Genomic DNA, 15388 nt, shown 5'->3' on the forward strand with positions numbered 1-15388 from the left:
AACCTGCAAACTCTTTATTAAATTCTCCCATTTCATCTGTACAGAAAAAAATGCACATTATGTTCAGAATCTCAGTAACACCTCAAAATTACACAGCATGAACATGTAAAAACAAGGAACTGCAGGGGATTTATACATAGAAAGGAAATCCATTTACAAAAGAGGTTTGTTAATTGTACTTTTCTTTCAAAAAACAAAACGAAAAGCAAAGACAGGTTAGAGGCCCAAGACCCTGCACAGCATGCTGTGCGCTCTGCCTTTCCACCACCGCTGACCTGCTTGCTGGGAGTAGCCGTCAGGAAGCGCTCTGCCGCCACAGTGCTGCCAAGTGACCTGGGATCTGTTCCAGTAAGGACCCCATGCTCTGAGGTTCTCATGTCAGTGTGGGCTGGGTGAAACATGACATAGAGACACGGTCTGTCTGCACACCTCCTCGCCTAGGAAGCTCTCCAGTGCCTGGTGCTCACTGCCCAGGTGAAGATGTCAGAGAATACCCCTTGTCACCACCTGTCTGCACAGACAACCGTATCTTTATGTTCTGGGTGACAAGCAGCCTCTAAGCCCGCACAGCAGTCTCACTGTCTGCTCAGGGGAGTGTGTCACCCTGAGGTTTAATCTTGGTTGCTTACAACTCACTGTTGTTTGAGGTCTGGGTAGCAAGAAGGGAAATTTGGCTTTAGACTTGGTTACCATAACAGGTGATCCAGGCCTCTGTAGTGGAGAGGCCAGGGAGAAGTGGAGCTAGACAGATGGCAAACCAAAGCTACCTGGAGGGAAGGGGAGGCGAGAGGTCAGGTACAGCCCCTTGGGAACTGAAGCCAAGTGGGGCAGAGATGGGTCAGGAGACCTGGGCCCTGAAGGTCACCTCTTCAGAACTACTAAGTGTGCCCAAAGAGCAAAAAACTCAAGAGGGTGTTCGGAGCTTTGTTGAATTTTCACACTCACAAGAAGAAACACAAACTTCCAAGAAGCATGGGATTCAAAAAGCCACATCTTCTTTTGGTTCTCTGGCCCTGCCTCGGGCTGCAGGTCGCCAGACTGGGCTGGTTGACTTCTGAGATACTGAACTGGGGGCAAGTGGAAAAAGCTTGTTTTGTTTTGGGGCAGGGGAAAAAAAAAGAATGGAAGGGAGGTTTCTTTCCAGAAAGTCCAGAAACGGTACCATAGCTTCTAAGGGAGACTGGGGTTCTGGAAGTCACACTGATGCACAAGAGTGGATGCTCTCTAGGAAGGCCAAGGACATAATCACACAACTCCACCCTCGTCCTAGTGTCTGGCAAACAGGGCATCTTCCATCAGCTGATTTCAACAGGAAGACATAAAAAGTTGGATAACTTTCTGCCAACTCGTCTGCGACAGTGGACTGCATGCTCCTATCTAAGAACAGGAGATGGCAGTCATGGTACCTGTACTGAACTCTTTTGTTATCACCTGATCACTAAATGCCACCTCATCAGTGGCTCTGGAGTGTTCTTACCTATTAAGGATGCATGGCTCAGCAAGCTGGCTTGATCCACAGAACCAGGACTGGAAATGGTGGCCAGAAGTTCTCTGGGAATGCAGAGGGTTAAGGCTTTCCCAGGGTCAGACTGCTAAAAGACCCCCCCCCCCCCCGAGAGCAGGGACAACAGTCAAGTCCAGGGACCGGGTTAAGAGAAATGTCTTGCTCCTGGAGTCCCTTCACTAGAAGCAGCCCCATCAGAAAAGAAGTTTAGTTTGTCTGGTTCTTGGCTCACTGACAGATTTCTGACCTGGTCCACAGATGCCCTGGCCCTGGCCCAGGCCGAGGCCCCGGCTTTTTGAAATACCAAAGGGAAGTGTACCTACCACCAATGGTCCCCAAGACACTGGCATGAGCTGGCAAGCTAGCCCACAGTGACTTAGCAGTGCCTGAGCCTTGGCCTACACCCTCCTAACTGCTATTCTTAGGCAATGAAAGCAGAACAGTGAAGGGCAAGGCTCAGACTTTGGCTCGCACTATAGGTCAGTGTTCTTTTTTTTTTTGGCTTTTCAAGACAGGGTTTCTCTGTAGCCCTGGCTGGTCTTGAACTCAGAAATTCGCCTGCTTCTGCATCCCAAGTGCTGGGATTAAAGGCGTGCACCACCACTGCCCGGCCAGGTTGGGGTTCTTGGCAAGTTCACGCCTATCTAATTTATACCCATGACTGATTTATGAGGGCACAGAGCCCATCCTACTAAGCCCAATGAGCTACAGAATAGACAGCACTGGGCCCCTAGACATAGCCTAGAAAAACCTGCTTAAGACCAGACCTAGGACCATCAAGTCATAAGAACTACTCCAAGGAATATGGTCACTTCCTTGTACTAAGCAATTTAAGACACTAGTAGCTATTTTTTTCTATTCTGACCATTTCTAATGGCAAATAGTTTAAGAATCAAATTCACCAAACCCTCCAAACCTCCAAGTCTGCTGCAGGCAGTGTAGGTTCCTGTCAGTGCTGAGACACACATCATAAGGGTGCTAAGCACATACCAGAAGGGAGGCCACAGGATCAGAGCTAGGATTCTACCCCAGTCTAACAGTCAATGTGACACGGCGACTCTCGGGGGAGGGAGGGACCTTTAGATTGGCGCAGTCAGCTAGCAGTGGAGAAGGCTGCTTACAGAGCAGGAGTTTTAAGTCTCATCAAACTCAAGAATCCCAGGACAGCTGCTGAGAATCAGGAAGACTCTAAAAGCAGTAAGCAGGAGCCCAGGAAGCTTGGCAAGCTTTCCCCTGGTGACTTCTATTACCTTATGCAGGGGAGACACTGCTGGCCCTGGAACGCACTGCCACCAGAAAAGGCAGCAGAAAAGAAAACCACAGTATTCAAATGAATGTCAGTCAGGTGAGACACGGAGTGATTTGGAGCAATTGACAGAGCCTGCACAGAATGCATCTCAGGAAGACACATGGCTCCAGTGCGGCAGCAGCTGTAGGTGCACATAGGAGGCAGGAGCAGGGCGGCACCGAGGGGGCCTGGGTCTGTGTGGACAGTTCTAGGCACATGATTTATAATACTCTGTGGACATCTAACAGGTTAATAAAATATATATTATATAAATATATCTCCTACTGTACATGCCACCCTCTGTACAGCCACTGTGACACCACGGCCCAATCTCGCCCAAGGGGAACTGCAGTGCCTGGGCTCCTCCCTCCTCTGCTCTGGCCCTGTCATCTTCACACTGGAGGGGTGAGGGAAGATGGCTGGGGATCCTGCTCCTGTAAAGCTCAGATTATGGAAGGCTGTTAGATCACCAAAATGTAACACTGAGCCAGTGCCTACTGGAGTGGGTACACGCAGCAAATGAACAGAAAGGGGGGAAAAAAGAACGAAGAAAATCCTCCATCTTTTAATGCAATCACTTTCCACATCCCTTCATTTAGAGGCACAAAGGAGCTTGTCGGTCAGGAAGTCTGCCTGTCAGTCAGGAAGTCTGCCTGGCATGCACAGAAAGTCAGGCTTCAGTGCCAGCCACGCACCCGAGACCACGCTAAATCTTCAGAAGCCATCTCTTCTGGCCTGTACTATTGTTCAGCAAACTAAGTGAAGCGAGTCCTACACCTGTTCCTTCCTGCCCTGCCACCCCCACCCTCATCTTAGAAGCCCTACACCCCAACTTAGTAGCTACTTCTTGTTGAGGTAGAGGACTTCCAGGGAACCCCACATTTATCAGGGTTCATCAAGAAGAGGCAGCTCTATCCCATCTTGGAGGAAGATGATGGCTGGGCCCCTGCTGGCTGTGCACCTAGGCCTGCTTCAGACTCTGCTCCCTCCCTAGTCTGCTTCCACTGACACAAAGAGGCTCACACCTGCACTGACGTGGGCGATCACAGAAATGCCTGTTGCTATGAGACTGTGGGTCGCAGTGGCTCGTCTGGGGCAGAGGATAGAAGGCATCACACTGCAGTAGAAGCAAACAGGCCCTAGAGCAGGCTGCTTAGTGTCCCCACTACTTGCTGAAGTCCCTGCCTTGATGTGGCCCAAAATTGCTTCTGGGAGAGGAAACAGACATCTCAATGATCAGGCACGGGATATGCATCTCTCCTCCAAGTCCTGCTGACACCTGCTGCATTTACATGAAAGAATAATCCTACTGTCAAGACTGAAGGAGAAGTTCTACTATATACACTTTTTCCTTTTTAAAATTTTTTTGTCTTTTGTTTTGTTTTTTAAAAAAATTTGAGTTGCAGGTCAGGTGAGTCGGTTCTGGAAGTACCAGCAGTTCTGTAGGTATGACAAAATTGTCTACAGGCAGGTAAACCTTCGCCAACAAAAGCTACCACCAAAGCAGCCAGCTGCCGACGCTGCAAGGGCAGCTGGGAGGAGGAGGAAGAGGACACCGAGGACATGGCCAAGTCTGGATGGGAAGATGCAGTGGGCACCTGATGCTGCTCTACTGTGGGTGTCAGTGTCACCGTTAGAGGGCGCAGTGAGAGGGTACACTATACAGGACGGCTGTACAGGCGGGCCCAGGCCTGCAGCTCTACCTGTCCTTCAGCTCTCGTGTCACTCTCTTGGTGATCCGTCCACACATGAGGCCAATCAGGAAGAGAATGCAGATGCTCCCGCTGATCACAGACAGGATGTAGTTCTTTGAGGGAGATGTCATCACTTGCATGGCAAGATCAGAGAAGCCATCTGCTGGAGCCACCTGAAAGGAGACAGCAATATGATCCTCTGAGGGTAAGCTGGGTGGGTGGCAGGGCCATGTCTAACTTGTCCTTTGGATACCTACTAGTTCAACTATCTTTTTTCCTTTAGTTTAAATTAGAAATCTTTTTAATTTTAAAAAATACTTTGTTTTTTTGAGATGGAGTCTCTTTATGTAGTTCTGGCTGCCTGGAATTCACTATGTAGCTCAGTCTGGTGTTTAACTCAAAGGTCTACCTGCTTCTGACTCCTGAGTGCTGGAATTAATGACACACAGCATAAGACCTGACCTTTTCTTTTTTAATTATTATTGCTATTCTTGCTCTGTGCATGTGCTTGTATGTGTAAGATGTGAGTATGTGAGTGCACACAGGCTGTGACAACCTGCGGAAGTCAGAGGACCACGCTGTGGGGTCAGTTTACTCCTGCTTCTGACTAGGTTCCAGGGATCGGCCTCTGGTCTTCAGGTGTTTACCCACTCAGCCATCATGTACATCCTAATTCATAGCTTTTAGTTCATGGGGAGAGAGAAGGGAAATCAACACAGCTGTAACACTCTTTCTGGATCATAAACTGCAGGTTTCCCCTGAACAAACTGAGATGGAGGAAGACACCAGGAGGTGCCATCATCCTCAAGTGCCGTTGACGCACCAGCAGCTCCTGGTGCTGTGGACAGGACCCTGAAAGGCTGAGACCATGTTTTATGTTTTTCTTTTCTTCTCTTTTCCTTGTGGCTATGAAGTGTCATTTTGACATCCTTGTTGCTATTAGACGAAAGTCCTGCAGGCTGGCTGCAGTGCACGCTGGCCGCAGACCTGTGATGCACTCGCCTTACCCTCCAAGCACGGGGATTACAGCCATGCACCACACTCTGGCTGGTCTCTATCAAGTCTCTTATTTTGACTTTACTTACTAACTACCACACTGTAAGTATCTCCACATCAAAAACGTTGTATAATCATCACCTAGAATGACAGACTGCACTTTAACATACACCAATCTTGGACATTTAGAGTTTAACTGTTTTTATCCTCAATTCCCACTGTTTCCACCAATGAGTCATGTGGTAGATCCTAACTGCACATAAAACTGTTCTTTTGGGTACCATTCCAGAAGCGTGGTAAAGGGAAACCTGAGTGCCTCCTATGTTCATGATATATATGAATGAGCAGCGTAGGGAGGGTGCGATTAATGAGATTTGCTTGCATACAATAATCAGTGAGTGACTCTGCGTCACTCAGCCAATCTAAGGAGCTCAAAGGAGAGGAAGACAACAGCATGGGGAGATGGCCTGGTGTCGGCCGTTCCACATAACCTGGGGCTTCACATGGGTCGTCTTCTCTCAGGAGGAGTGAAGGGATGGCTGACAGTCATGATAGAAGATAACCTTTCAGTATTGGAGTCTGGGAAACTGAGACATGCTTTGTAGACTTAGTCTGTGGTGAGGGAGATGGTATTTCAGGGTTCATAAATAGTCCAGATTTAGAAACAATATTTTTTTTTTTCTTTTGAGACAGGATACATAGGCCTGGCTGGCCTGGAACTCACAGATTTGGGCATGTACACCACCACGCCTGGCCTGATTTTTGGAATATACCTACTGCTCAATTTCTAGTCAAGATAACACCAATGACATATGCCACAGAGATTAAAAACTGGCAGAAGAGGCTGACATGTCAGAAACTCTCTTGGTCTTTACCTTGGCTGCGTAACTCCACATCTCAATCCGGTCATTGAGGCGCTTTTTGCACTCTGGCTGCAACCTCACTCGCTTATCTTCCAGGGCCTCCATCAGGCAGGACATCTCTGTGGAAGCAAATGAGTAAGAAGTTTGCAACTGCACAGAAAGAATTCTATAAAATCTGGGAGAAGATTCCCAAGCATCTGAGAACTCAGCTCCTTAGGACTAACAGAGTCAAATTCTCTCTAAAAACCTTTACCAAGATCCCACAGGTGCTAGCAAGATTTTGCTGAAAGGACCCAGATAAAGCTGTCTCTTGTGAGACTATGCTGGGGCCTAACAAACACGTAAGTGGATGCTCAAAGTCAGCTATTGGATGGATCACATGGCCCCCAATGGAGGAGCTAGAGAAAGTTAACCAAGGAGCTAAAGGGATCTGCAACCCTATAGGTGGAACAACAACATGAACTAACCATTACCCCCCCCCCCCAGCTTGTGTCTCTAGCTGCGTATGTATCAGAAAATGGCCTAGTCGGCCATCAGTGGAAAGAGAGGCCCCTTGGCCATGCAAACTTTATATGCCTTTATATGCCTCAGTACAGGGGAACGCCAGGGCCTGTGGGAGTGGGTGTTTGGGGGAGTGCGTGGGGGAGCGTGTGGGGGACTTTTGGGATAGCATTGGAAATATAGATTAAATAAATACCTAATTAAAAAAAAAAATCCCACAGGTGAGCAGTCTCAGCTGCTCAAGGTCTCTAAACACCTTCCATTTTCGCTGGGTGTCCCTGGCTCAGAAACAAGCTGTGTGTCACCTGAGTTCCAGACACTGGGGAGCTGCCACGGTGACTTTATGGCCCCTGGGATGCTCAGCATGGGGAAGGGGAAAAGAGAGCAGAATGGTGATTGAACTTTATTTGGAAGACAGAGTTCTTATGTCGCTCTGGCTTTCCAGGAACTCTCTATATAGACCATGTTGGCCTTGAACTCAAAGAGATCTGCCTCTCTCTGCCACTAAGTGCCGGGATTAAAGGTGTGCACCACTATGCCTAGCTGTACCTGAATTATTGATTATCTCAAATTTATTTTTTCACGAAATCTCTGGCTCTGGTCAGTTCAAACCTGCACAATTGTTTCCATACCTAACACCACAAACCCTAGCTTTATCATCGAACAGACATACAGAGATGCTGTATATGACTGGATAATAGCCACAGAACACAGTAGCTGCAACTGGTAACTCAAAGGTAGCTTTTGTTCCACCCAAGGAAGTTCAGACGGGGGCAGACTGGACAAACATTACTCACGACGCCCGCGGCCAGGGGTGATGGCTGCACAGTGGTGTTTAATGTCCAAGGCACAAGCTGTGTGGAGAACGGGGTCCACAAAGATGTCTGCTTTGCTTTCCTTCAACATGTTCAACACTTCCTGAAAAGGGAAGTTCATTGTGGAGAGAGCTTTGTATAACAAAGGTATCCAATCTGCTGTTGTAATATTCTACAGAACATGCAAGCAAACAAGCCAAAAGTGAAGGTGAACCAGAAACTATTCTGGGCTAGGGGTGGTCATATGATTCAGTGTGCACAGAATGTAGACTTTTGGCATCTGGTTTAATTTGCTAACTCCCTCTGAGGAATCCAGGAGAGTATGCACAGGCTGGATCATCAGGCAGGGTTCTTGGCATTCTGGCATGCCACATTAAAGTATGTATACGTTAGTATTTTATTGATATAGTCTGTTACTTTTGAAAACCTGAACAATGTGAAACTCAAATATTAAATTGAGAACTTTAATATACACAGCCTGTAAGTTTATCCTTTTGAGTTCTATTTTTCAATAAGGAGGCTGGAGACATGGCGCAGTGGTTAAAAGCACTTGCTGCTCTCCCAGGGGACCTGAGTTTGGTTCCAGCACCTACAACATCCAATACCTCTGGCTTCCTTGGGCACCAGGGACTTATGGGCACATATGCAGATTAGCACATACACATACCGTTTAAACAGACTTAATTATTCAATCAAGTAAGGGTATATTTTATAAAAGCTGTGTTGAATATGTTTTGAGTCCACATTTTGAAGAAAGGTAGGAGCTGGTTGAAAACCAAATTCAAGCTGGCTGTGGTGGCGCAAGCCTTTAGTTCCAGTACTAGGGAGGCTGGGGCAGGTGGATCTCAGAGTTTGAGGCCAGCCTGCTCTAAAAAGAGCATTTCAAGTCAGCCAGAGATACACAGAAAAACCTTTGTCTCATTAAAAAAAAAAAAAAAGTATCCAATACAAAATATAAGCCTTTTTACCCAGCATTCTATTCTGTTATTTCTTTCCAAACCTTATTCTATGTCTCTCTTCCAATAAATAATGTAGTAGAATTAAAAGGCAAAGAGAATAGGAGGCAAGAGATGAGGCACGATGAGGGTGGCTACCTTTTTACACAGCTCTGTCTTGATCTTGAGCAGGTTGACTTTCAGGCACTCTTCCACTTGGCCTGTTTGCTCCTGGGCTGCTGCTTCTTCAGCACATAGATTGGCAATCTACTCAGGAAACGAGAAAACAGGGCTATCCTAAAGAGGAATAACCGGCTTCCGGAGAAGACCGACCCTGTCTAACCAGCCCTGAAAACATAGTGCCTGTTGCTGACTCTGAGTGGGCCTGCTTCTCGGGGACAGCTAAGAGACAATGCCACTGTCTTTAGAAACCCGGGCTTCTGAAGATAACCATGTCGATTCTCCCAAACATGCACCCAAGGGGCAGCTTAACAGCTTCCCAGTGGACGGTGCCCTCCCCACACCTGCACTTGATGCCGGACGCCCAAGCTCTGTTCTCCTTTCAAAGTTCACTGTCAATTCTGAAAATGAGTTACATTTTCCTCTGTGATTCCACAGAAGGAAGGTCAACTTGACATGTGTTGCATGTCATGGACTTTCCAAACAGGATCTTCAGAAAAGAGAGTAAACCATTTTTTTTTTTTTTTTTTTTTTTTGGTTTTTTGAGACAGGGTTTTTCTGTATAGCTCTGGCTGTCCTGGAACTCACTTTGTAGACCAGGCTGGCCTCGAACTCAGAAATCCGCCTGCCTCTGCCTCCCGAGTCCTGGGATTAAAGGCGTGCGCCACCACGCCTGGCTTCTTTAGATAGTTTTAAGAGCAATCTAAACAGGGCTCCTCAGGTGGCCTTTTCTAGCAGAGTAGACAAATGATTTCCAAGGACAGGCAGTTAGAGGCATTAGAGAGCACTCTTATTTTTCTGGTAAGACTTGATGGGTTCTGAATGGCTATCCAGAATAATCAGGGAGGCTCACAGTGCATGGAAAAGCAATTATAAAAGAATAATATTCTTATTCAATAGTAGAGGAGCGTGGAAGCAGCACTGCAGTGTAACAAACTAACGCCAAGTCTGGCTCAGTGCTATGTAGAACTTGGAGTCTTACCTGCAAGACAGGCCTGTAGGTAACCCCGAGTTAGGAAGAGTATACGGTATAGAACTTTCTTCTGTCACCTCTTGGGGGAAGCCCTCCTTTGCATGCATAGCCTACCTCATCTGAGCAGTGCAGCTGGAGCTGAGGGTCCAGGCGGTAATCCAGAGCAGACTCCTGGATGATGATACGGATCTGGTCCTCACAGTCTGAAGACAGGCGCTGGAGATGACAAAGGGAGACCAAATCAGCGCACCTGAGAGCAGCCCATTTTTACCTGAGCCCTCACACCCCATTTTGGGGAAGGCATAAAAATGACAACAGGAGTACGCTAGTGATGTCCATGGAAAAATGCGCATCAACACAGCTCTATAGAGCCTGGCCAGCGTACCTGGTCAGCATATCTCAGCTTGAGGCATGAGATAACTTGGCCTTCTAGCTCTGAATCATCCTTGGCCTTGGTCAGGATGCCGTGACAGAACTTAGGAATGTCAGCTTTGCAGGCCTTCCTTAGCACAGGGTTTAAGCGGTAATCTAGAATAAAAACATGTTAGTATAGGAGAAAATGGTTCACCTGTAGATTTTCACAAATTCTTGGAAATTCATCTTTCAAAGGGGGCATATTAGTTGGGGTGCAACTAGCTGGGGTGCATATTAGCATAGAGGGAGGTGGTGGTGTAAGCCTTTAATCCCAGCACTCAGGAGGCAGAAGCAATTGGATCTCTGTGAGTCTGAGCTAGTCTGGTCTACAGTGTGAGTTCCAAGACAGCTAGAATTACAAAGAAACCTTGTCTCAAAAAACCAAAAGAGGGGTGGGGGTGGGGGTCACAGGGGCATATTATGTCAATAGTCACGAACATAAATGCCGATTTGTTAAGTTAGTTAACAGCAGATGAGATATCAGGCCAGGATTGCTGTTGTTTTTAAGAAGGGACGGACTTCCTGCAGTTCAAGGAACACATCTCTTCATAGGGGAAGGTATGACAGCAGGCATGAACTTGACAATCCTCCTGCCTCAGTCTTTCATGTGCTGGGATTAAATGTGTCTGTTACCACACCTATTGTCACCAACATCAGCAATGTGACTCAGCTCAGGGCACTTGACTACTTCTCAGGAACCCTGCACCTCTGCAGCAGCTCTGCAGGGATCTGTGCTCCAATATTTAAAAACAAACGATATCATTTGGACAGCAGAAACCTTGTCTGTAATAGATAATTTTGAAAGAAATATCTAACACTTTTTGTCCACTAAGGTACAAGGTTTCCCAAGCAAGAGCTGAAATTTTTCCCTGAAAATTATTGACTGTGCTCATGAAGTTTGAAATTCTAGAGTAAATCTCTAGAATTACTGTCATAGGGACTCTAATGCTGATTTATTTTTTTATGTTTTTTTTTTTAAGTTCGGCCCTTTCCCTTTGACCTTCATTCTATTTTTCTGGAAAGTCTACAAAGGAGGAGAGTGCACGGCTCAGATAACAACACGTCCTGCCAGTTCTACTTGGGATGCACTCAACAGAAGCAGCAAAGCTGAGCCCAGATGGTACCTGTGTTCTGGGTGATCTGACGCTTGGTTATCATCTGTTTGCATTTGGGATCCATCAATTCACTGTTCTTGTTTTGTTTTAAACACTGCAACATAGTTTTAGAATCTGCTTCTGGACAGAACCGCTGCAAAGAAAATAAAATTATATGAAAGTGGCTATCTCAGACTGGCGACTAATCTACCTGTGATTGCTTTCCCGTTACCAGGGGCGCTCACAGAAGCACAAGTCAAGGCATCACTTGACATAAGCAGGGAACAGCTAAGCATCAGTAAGTGCCCAGCCCCGGTGTCCCTCTTTACTTTTTACCTCCTGCATTTCACACATTTCTCTCTGCCAGCACTGGACATCAACCACACAGGATGTAAATTCTGCACAGGCTTGGTTGCCATTACCATGGCTATGTTATAGTACAGGCTGTTTCACACGCGTCATTACTTGATGAGTATGAACAGAACAGTCACCCTGCCCTCGGGCCATCCCTACCCAGCCACAGAGGTAGCACTTAGGAATAACTGTTAACTAATGTGGACAGGGATTTGGGGTGAGGATACATTGTGAGCACTGTAATCCAAACGTGAGGTTAGCCACTGTACACACTCTGCGCTCTTTCCTTCAATCAGAGCTCAGTCTGGGGCTGGTGATGAACTCCATCTGTACTTGTCAATCTGCATGTCTGGTCACGGCAACTCAAACTCTGCTCAGGATCTTTCCTTCCCCATGAGGTCTCCCTCTCTTGTTTTAGTATTTGTGTCTCTCCCCCCGTCCCCACCTTTCTTCTCTTTGGTGTGTGTGTGTGCGCGCACACAAATAAACAAACATTAAATTCCCACTAACAGTTATTGGTAGAATCAGGTATTTTAAAGGAAGTGAAAATTTTATTAACATATCTTTGCACTTCCTTAATTTTAATTTTCTTGTGTGTGTGTGTCTGTGTGTGTGTGTATAGGACCATTTAGAAAATTCACTGGAAGCCATGTAGTGGTGGCACACACCTTTAATCCTAGCACTCAAGAGACAGAGGCTGGCTGATCTCTGTGAATTTGAAGCCAATCAGTTTGCAGAAAAAGTTCCAGGACAGCCAAGGCCTCACAGAGAAACCCTGTCTTACAAAACCTAAACTAATAAACAGTCACTGGTAGATTATTTGAAGAAAACGAATATATAAAATACCTACACATTTTGCAGGTTAGAGATGGTTAGTGGACAAGGGCATCTGCTGTTCTTACAGAGGATCTGGGTTCAGCTCACCACCCCCACGTGGCAGCTTACAACCACCTGTAACTTTAATTCTAGGAAACCAATGCCTTCTCCAGTCTCAGTGGGCTCCAGGCACATATATGGTATCCATTCATACACCCAGGCAAAAGACTCATACACATTAAGTAAAATGTAAAAATCTTGAACAGAAAGCAACATTTTGAGAGTGTGGGATATGATCTGAAAAAAACACTGGATTGTGGCTTTTTTAGCCCACCTATTCTGACAACCTATTTAGCTGTGCTTTGTTCAAAGCAAGCTAGTTAGTTCAGTTCTGTAATTTTCCCAACATGAGCAGCATCCATGTTGCTTAGAGGGCTAATGGACACTCTGGCTGTTCCACTCCCAGAGACTCTGGAGCTGAGGAACACACAAGTTGGCAGGTGAAGACAATGCTACTGGATTGCAGACCACAGCCGAGGGCATCACCATGTTGGCTGTGTTTAACAGGACACAACAGGAAGGGGTCACACTGCTACTGTCACTTAGGTCGCCCTTGGTCTTTTACCTTAATCATCTGCTTGCAGACTCTCATCAGAGTATAGTCTAGCTCTGGGTCCATCATCTCCGTCTCCTGCAGCTTAAATACTTTCTGGTGGCAACGGGTACTCAGCTGCTTCTTGTTTTCTTTTAGACATTCAATAATCTGCAATAGAAGAGTTCCAGCTGAGTTAGGAAATAGATCAGAAATTCTAGGGCTACACAGCGAAACCCTGCCTGGAAAATAAACAAAAAAACCCAAAGAAACAAAAGAAAAAGAATGAGAGACCTGTCTGGCAGCAGTGGCACAGGCCTTTCATCCCAGTGCTTGAGAGGCAGAGACAAAGGGATGGGTCTCTGTAAATCCAATGCCAACTTGGTCTAAACATTGAGTACCATGACAGCGTGGGTTACACAGAGAAACCCTGTCTTAAAAAGCAAATGGGTGCGGGGGGGGGGGGGGGGGGGGGGGGGGGGGGGGGGGGGGGGGGGGGGGGGGGGGGGGGGGGGGGGAAGGGTAGGGAAGAGGAAAGGGAGGGAATAGGAGGGAAGGAGAGGGAGGAATTGAAGAATAATTATTAAGCTGGGTAACCCTGAGCAACTGTCTGGGTAAGCTGAGCCATTACCTCAAATGTAACACAAAGTAAGCAAGACTGGAAACCATTAAGAAGAAGAAGGAAAAGGTCACTAGGGACAGACCTGGGTGCCCCACCTGTCCACAGGATTCCGAAAGAAGGAAAAGCAAAGCTGTATCTCTGAAAGAAAGGCGCCCAGGAGAAGAATCTGTGCTGACAAGCGTCCACCATGTTAGAGAGCAAGATCCTGCCTGGTCTCATGTCCACCAAAATTACAGATCATCAAACAGAAACTAAACCTAATAGAAAGACTAACTACAAAAAAGGGGAAACAGAGAATTCAGACTTTAGACAAAGGCAAAGCATGGACAGAAGACAGGGAAGAAAGCATCTCAGAGGCTAAAGAACCTAGCTTGTGCCTTGATAGCTGAATAAGCAAACATTAAAAAAAAAAAAATCATGAAAACCTTAAGTTCAAACCCTGGTGATTCTGGGATTTGCTTCGGTGTTATTTGAAAAAGTTCATAGGTGATTTTACTTGATGTCTAATAAGGATTCTGCTGCTGGGCAAGGTGGTTTAAGCCAGGGTGACTGGCAGGTGAAGACCACTCACCCTAAGCTACCCAAGGAGTTTGAAGCTAGCTGGGTAACATGATACCTTATCCTACGAATCAAACAAAGATTTCTGTGTGAGGCACTATCAGGAAAGCACATACAGACCATGGGCAGGCAGTGAGAGCTGAATAAAGAAGTCAATATGATCAAGGTATATCACACACACATATAAAAGTAAAAAGAGAACACTTTATTTTGAACAGGTAATTATCTTCTAATTACAAAAGGGAAGAAAGGAGCAGGGACAAAGCTGAGTAGGAGAATGCTAGCCCAGCACTCATGAGGTCCTAAAAGAACTGTGCAGCAGAGCCCTGGGAGACACCGACGTGGAGTCACTGGGAAGCTGTGTGGAGGAAACAACCAAGAGCACCAGGAGCCTACTAGGCAGACCGGCAGAGTGCATGCAGAGGAGTAGCCGGGGAAACCAGGCAAAGCACTCTGGGACAGCCGAGGGCACGATGAAAGGACACTGTGAGGAGCTGGGGCTGCAAGGGTGCGCTGACTTGAGATCTGTAATGAAAGACAGTACCTGAGCATTTCCATATTGCACTGTAGAGCAGTAGTTCCTGATGTCACTCTTGCAGGCTTCGTATAGATCTGGTTCCAAACGGATGTCCTCTGTCTACATGAGAAGGAGCCCGAGTGGAAGAGAAATGAGAGGATTTTAAGCTGGAGATATCATTATTTTCTTAAAGGATGACTTTCATTATTTTGGGTGCTGAGAGCTGACCTCGGGTCAGTCTGTAAGAGTAGTAAGTGCTTTTAACCACTAAACTCTCTCTCCAGCCCCATGGAGATGTCAAATTGTTATAGACTTGTTTGTTGACTAATGGCTTGGATAGGTGACTGAGCACTAAGTGGTAAACTTCCTTTGCGACTCTGTCTCATGCTTCACAATGGTTGCTGAAGTTGTCCCCTTATCCTCCCTTCCCACCACTGAGTTATTTCAGATGGGCCACTTGTGCAGCAACCACAGCTCCCAAGTGACACACTTAGATGTAAGGGAGAAGGTTTTATTTCAAGGCAAAGAGAGATTGCCCTTTCCCTCCTTTCTTGCTGAAGATGAAAAGTGAAGTAGTCAGTCTCATTGCTTCTCTGGCGGCCACCCATAGCCAGAGGATCAGCCGAGGATGAAAGTGATGCCAACGATAGTTGAGTGCCCAGGAAACACCTC

The 15388-nt window shown here is 46.6% G+C and overlaps 1 protein-coding gene across 1 annotated transcript in view; it reads right to left on the minus strand.

Moving 5' to 3' along the window:
• The window catches only part of Glg1 (golgi glycoprotein 1), a 110165-nt gene continuing 94777 nt past the window's right edge, over positions 1 to 15388 (minus strand). The window contains exons 18-27 of the mRNA XM_021169326.2: positions 14744 to 14836; positions 13053 to 13190; positions 11288 to 11411; positions 10135 to 10277; positions 9864 to 9965; positions 8756 to 8863; positions 7644 to 7764; positions 6358 to 6464; positions 4496 to 4659; positions 1 to 1551 (exon numbers count right to left, since the gene is read on the minus strand). Coding sequence (XP_021024985.1) covers positions 1428 to 1551; positions 4496 to 4659; positions 6358 to 6464; positions 7644 to 7764; positions 8756 to 8863; positions 9864 to 9965; positions 10135 to 10277; positions 11288 to 11411; positions 13053 to 13190; positions 14744 to 14836 — 1224 coding nt within the window. The 3' untranslated portion in view covers positions 1 to 1427. The remainder of the gene's footprint in view (positions 1552 to 4495; positions 4660 to 6357; positions 6465 to 7643; positions 7765 to 8755; positions 8864 to 9863; positions 9966 to 10134; positions 10278 to 11287; positions 11412 to 13052; positions 13191 to 14743; positions 14837 to 15388) is intronic.

Source organism: Mus caroli, chromosome 8, assembly GCF_900094665.2.
Source record: "Mus caroli chromosome 8, CAROLI_EIJ_v1.1, whole genome shotgun sequence".
Lineage (NCBI taxonomy): Eukaryota > Metazoa > Chordata > Mammalia > Rodentia > Muridae > Mus > Mus caroli.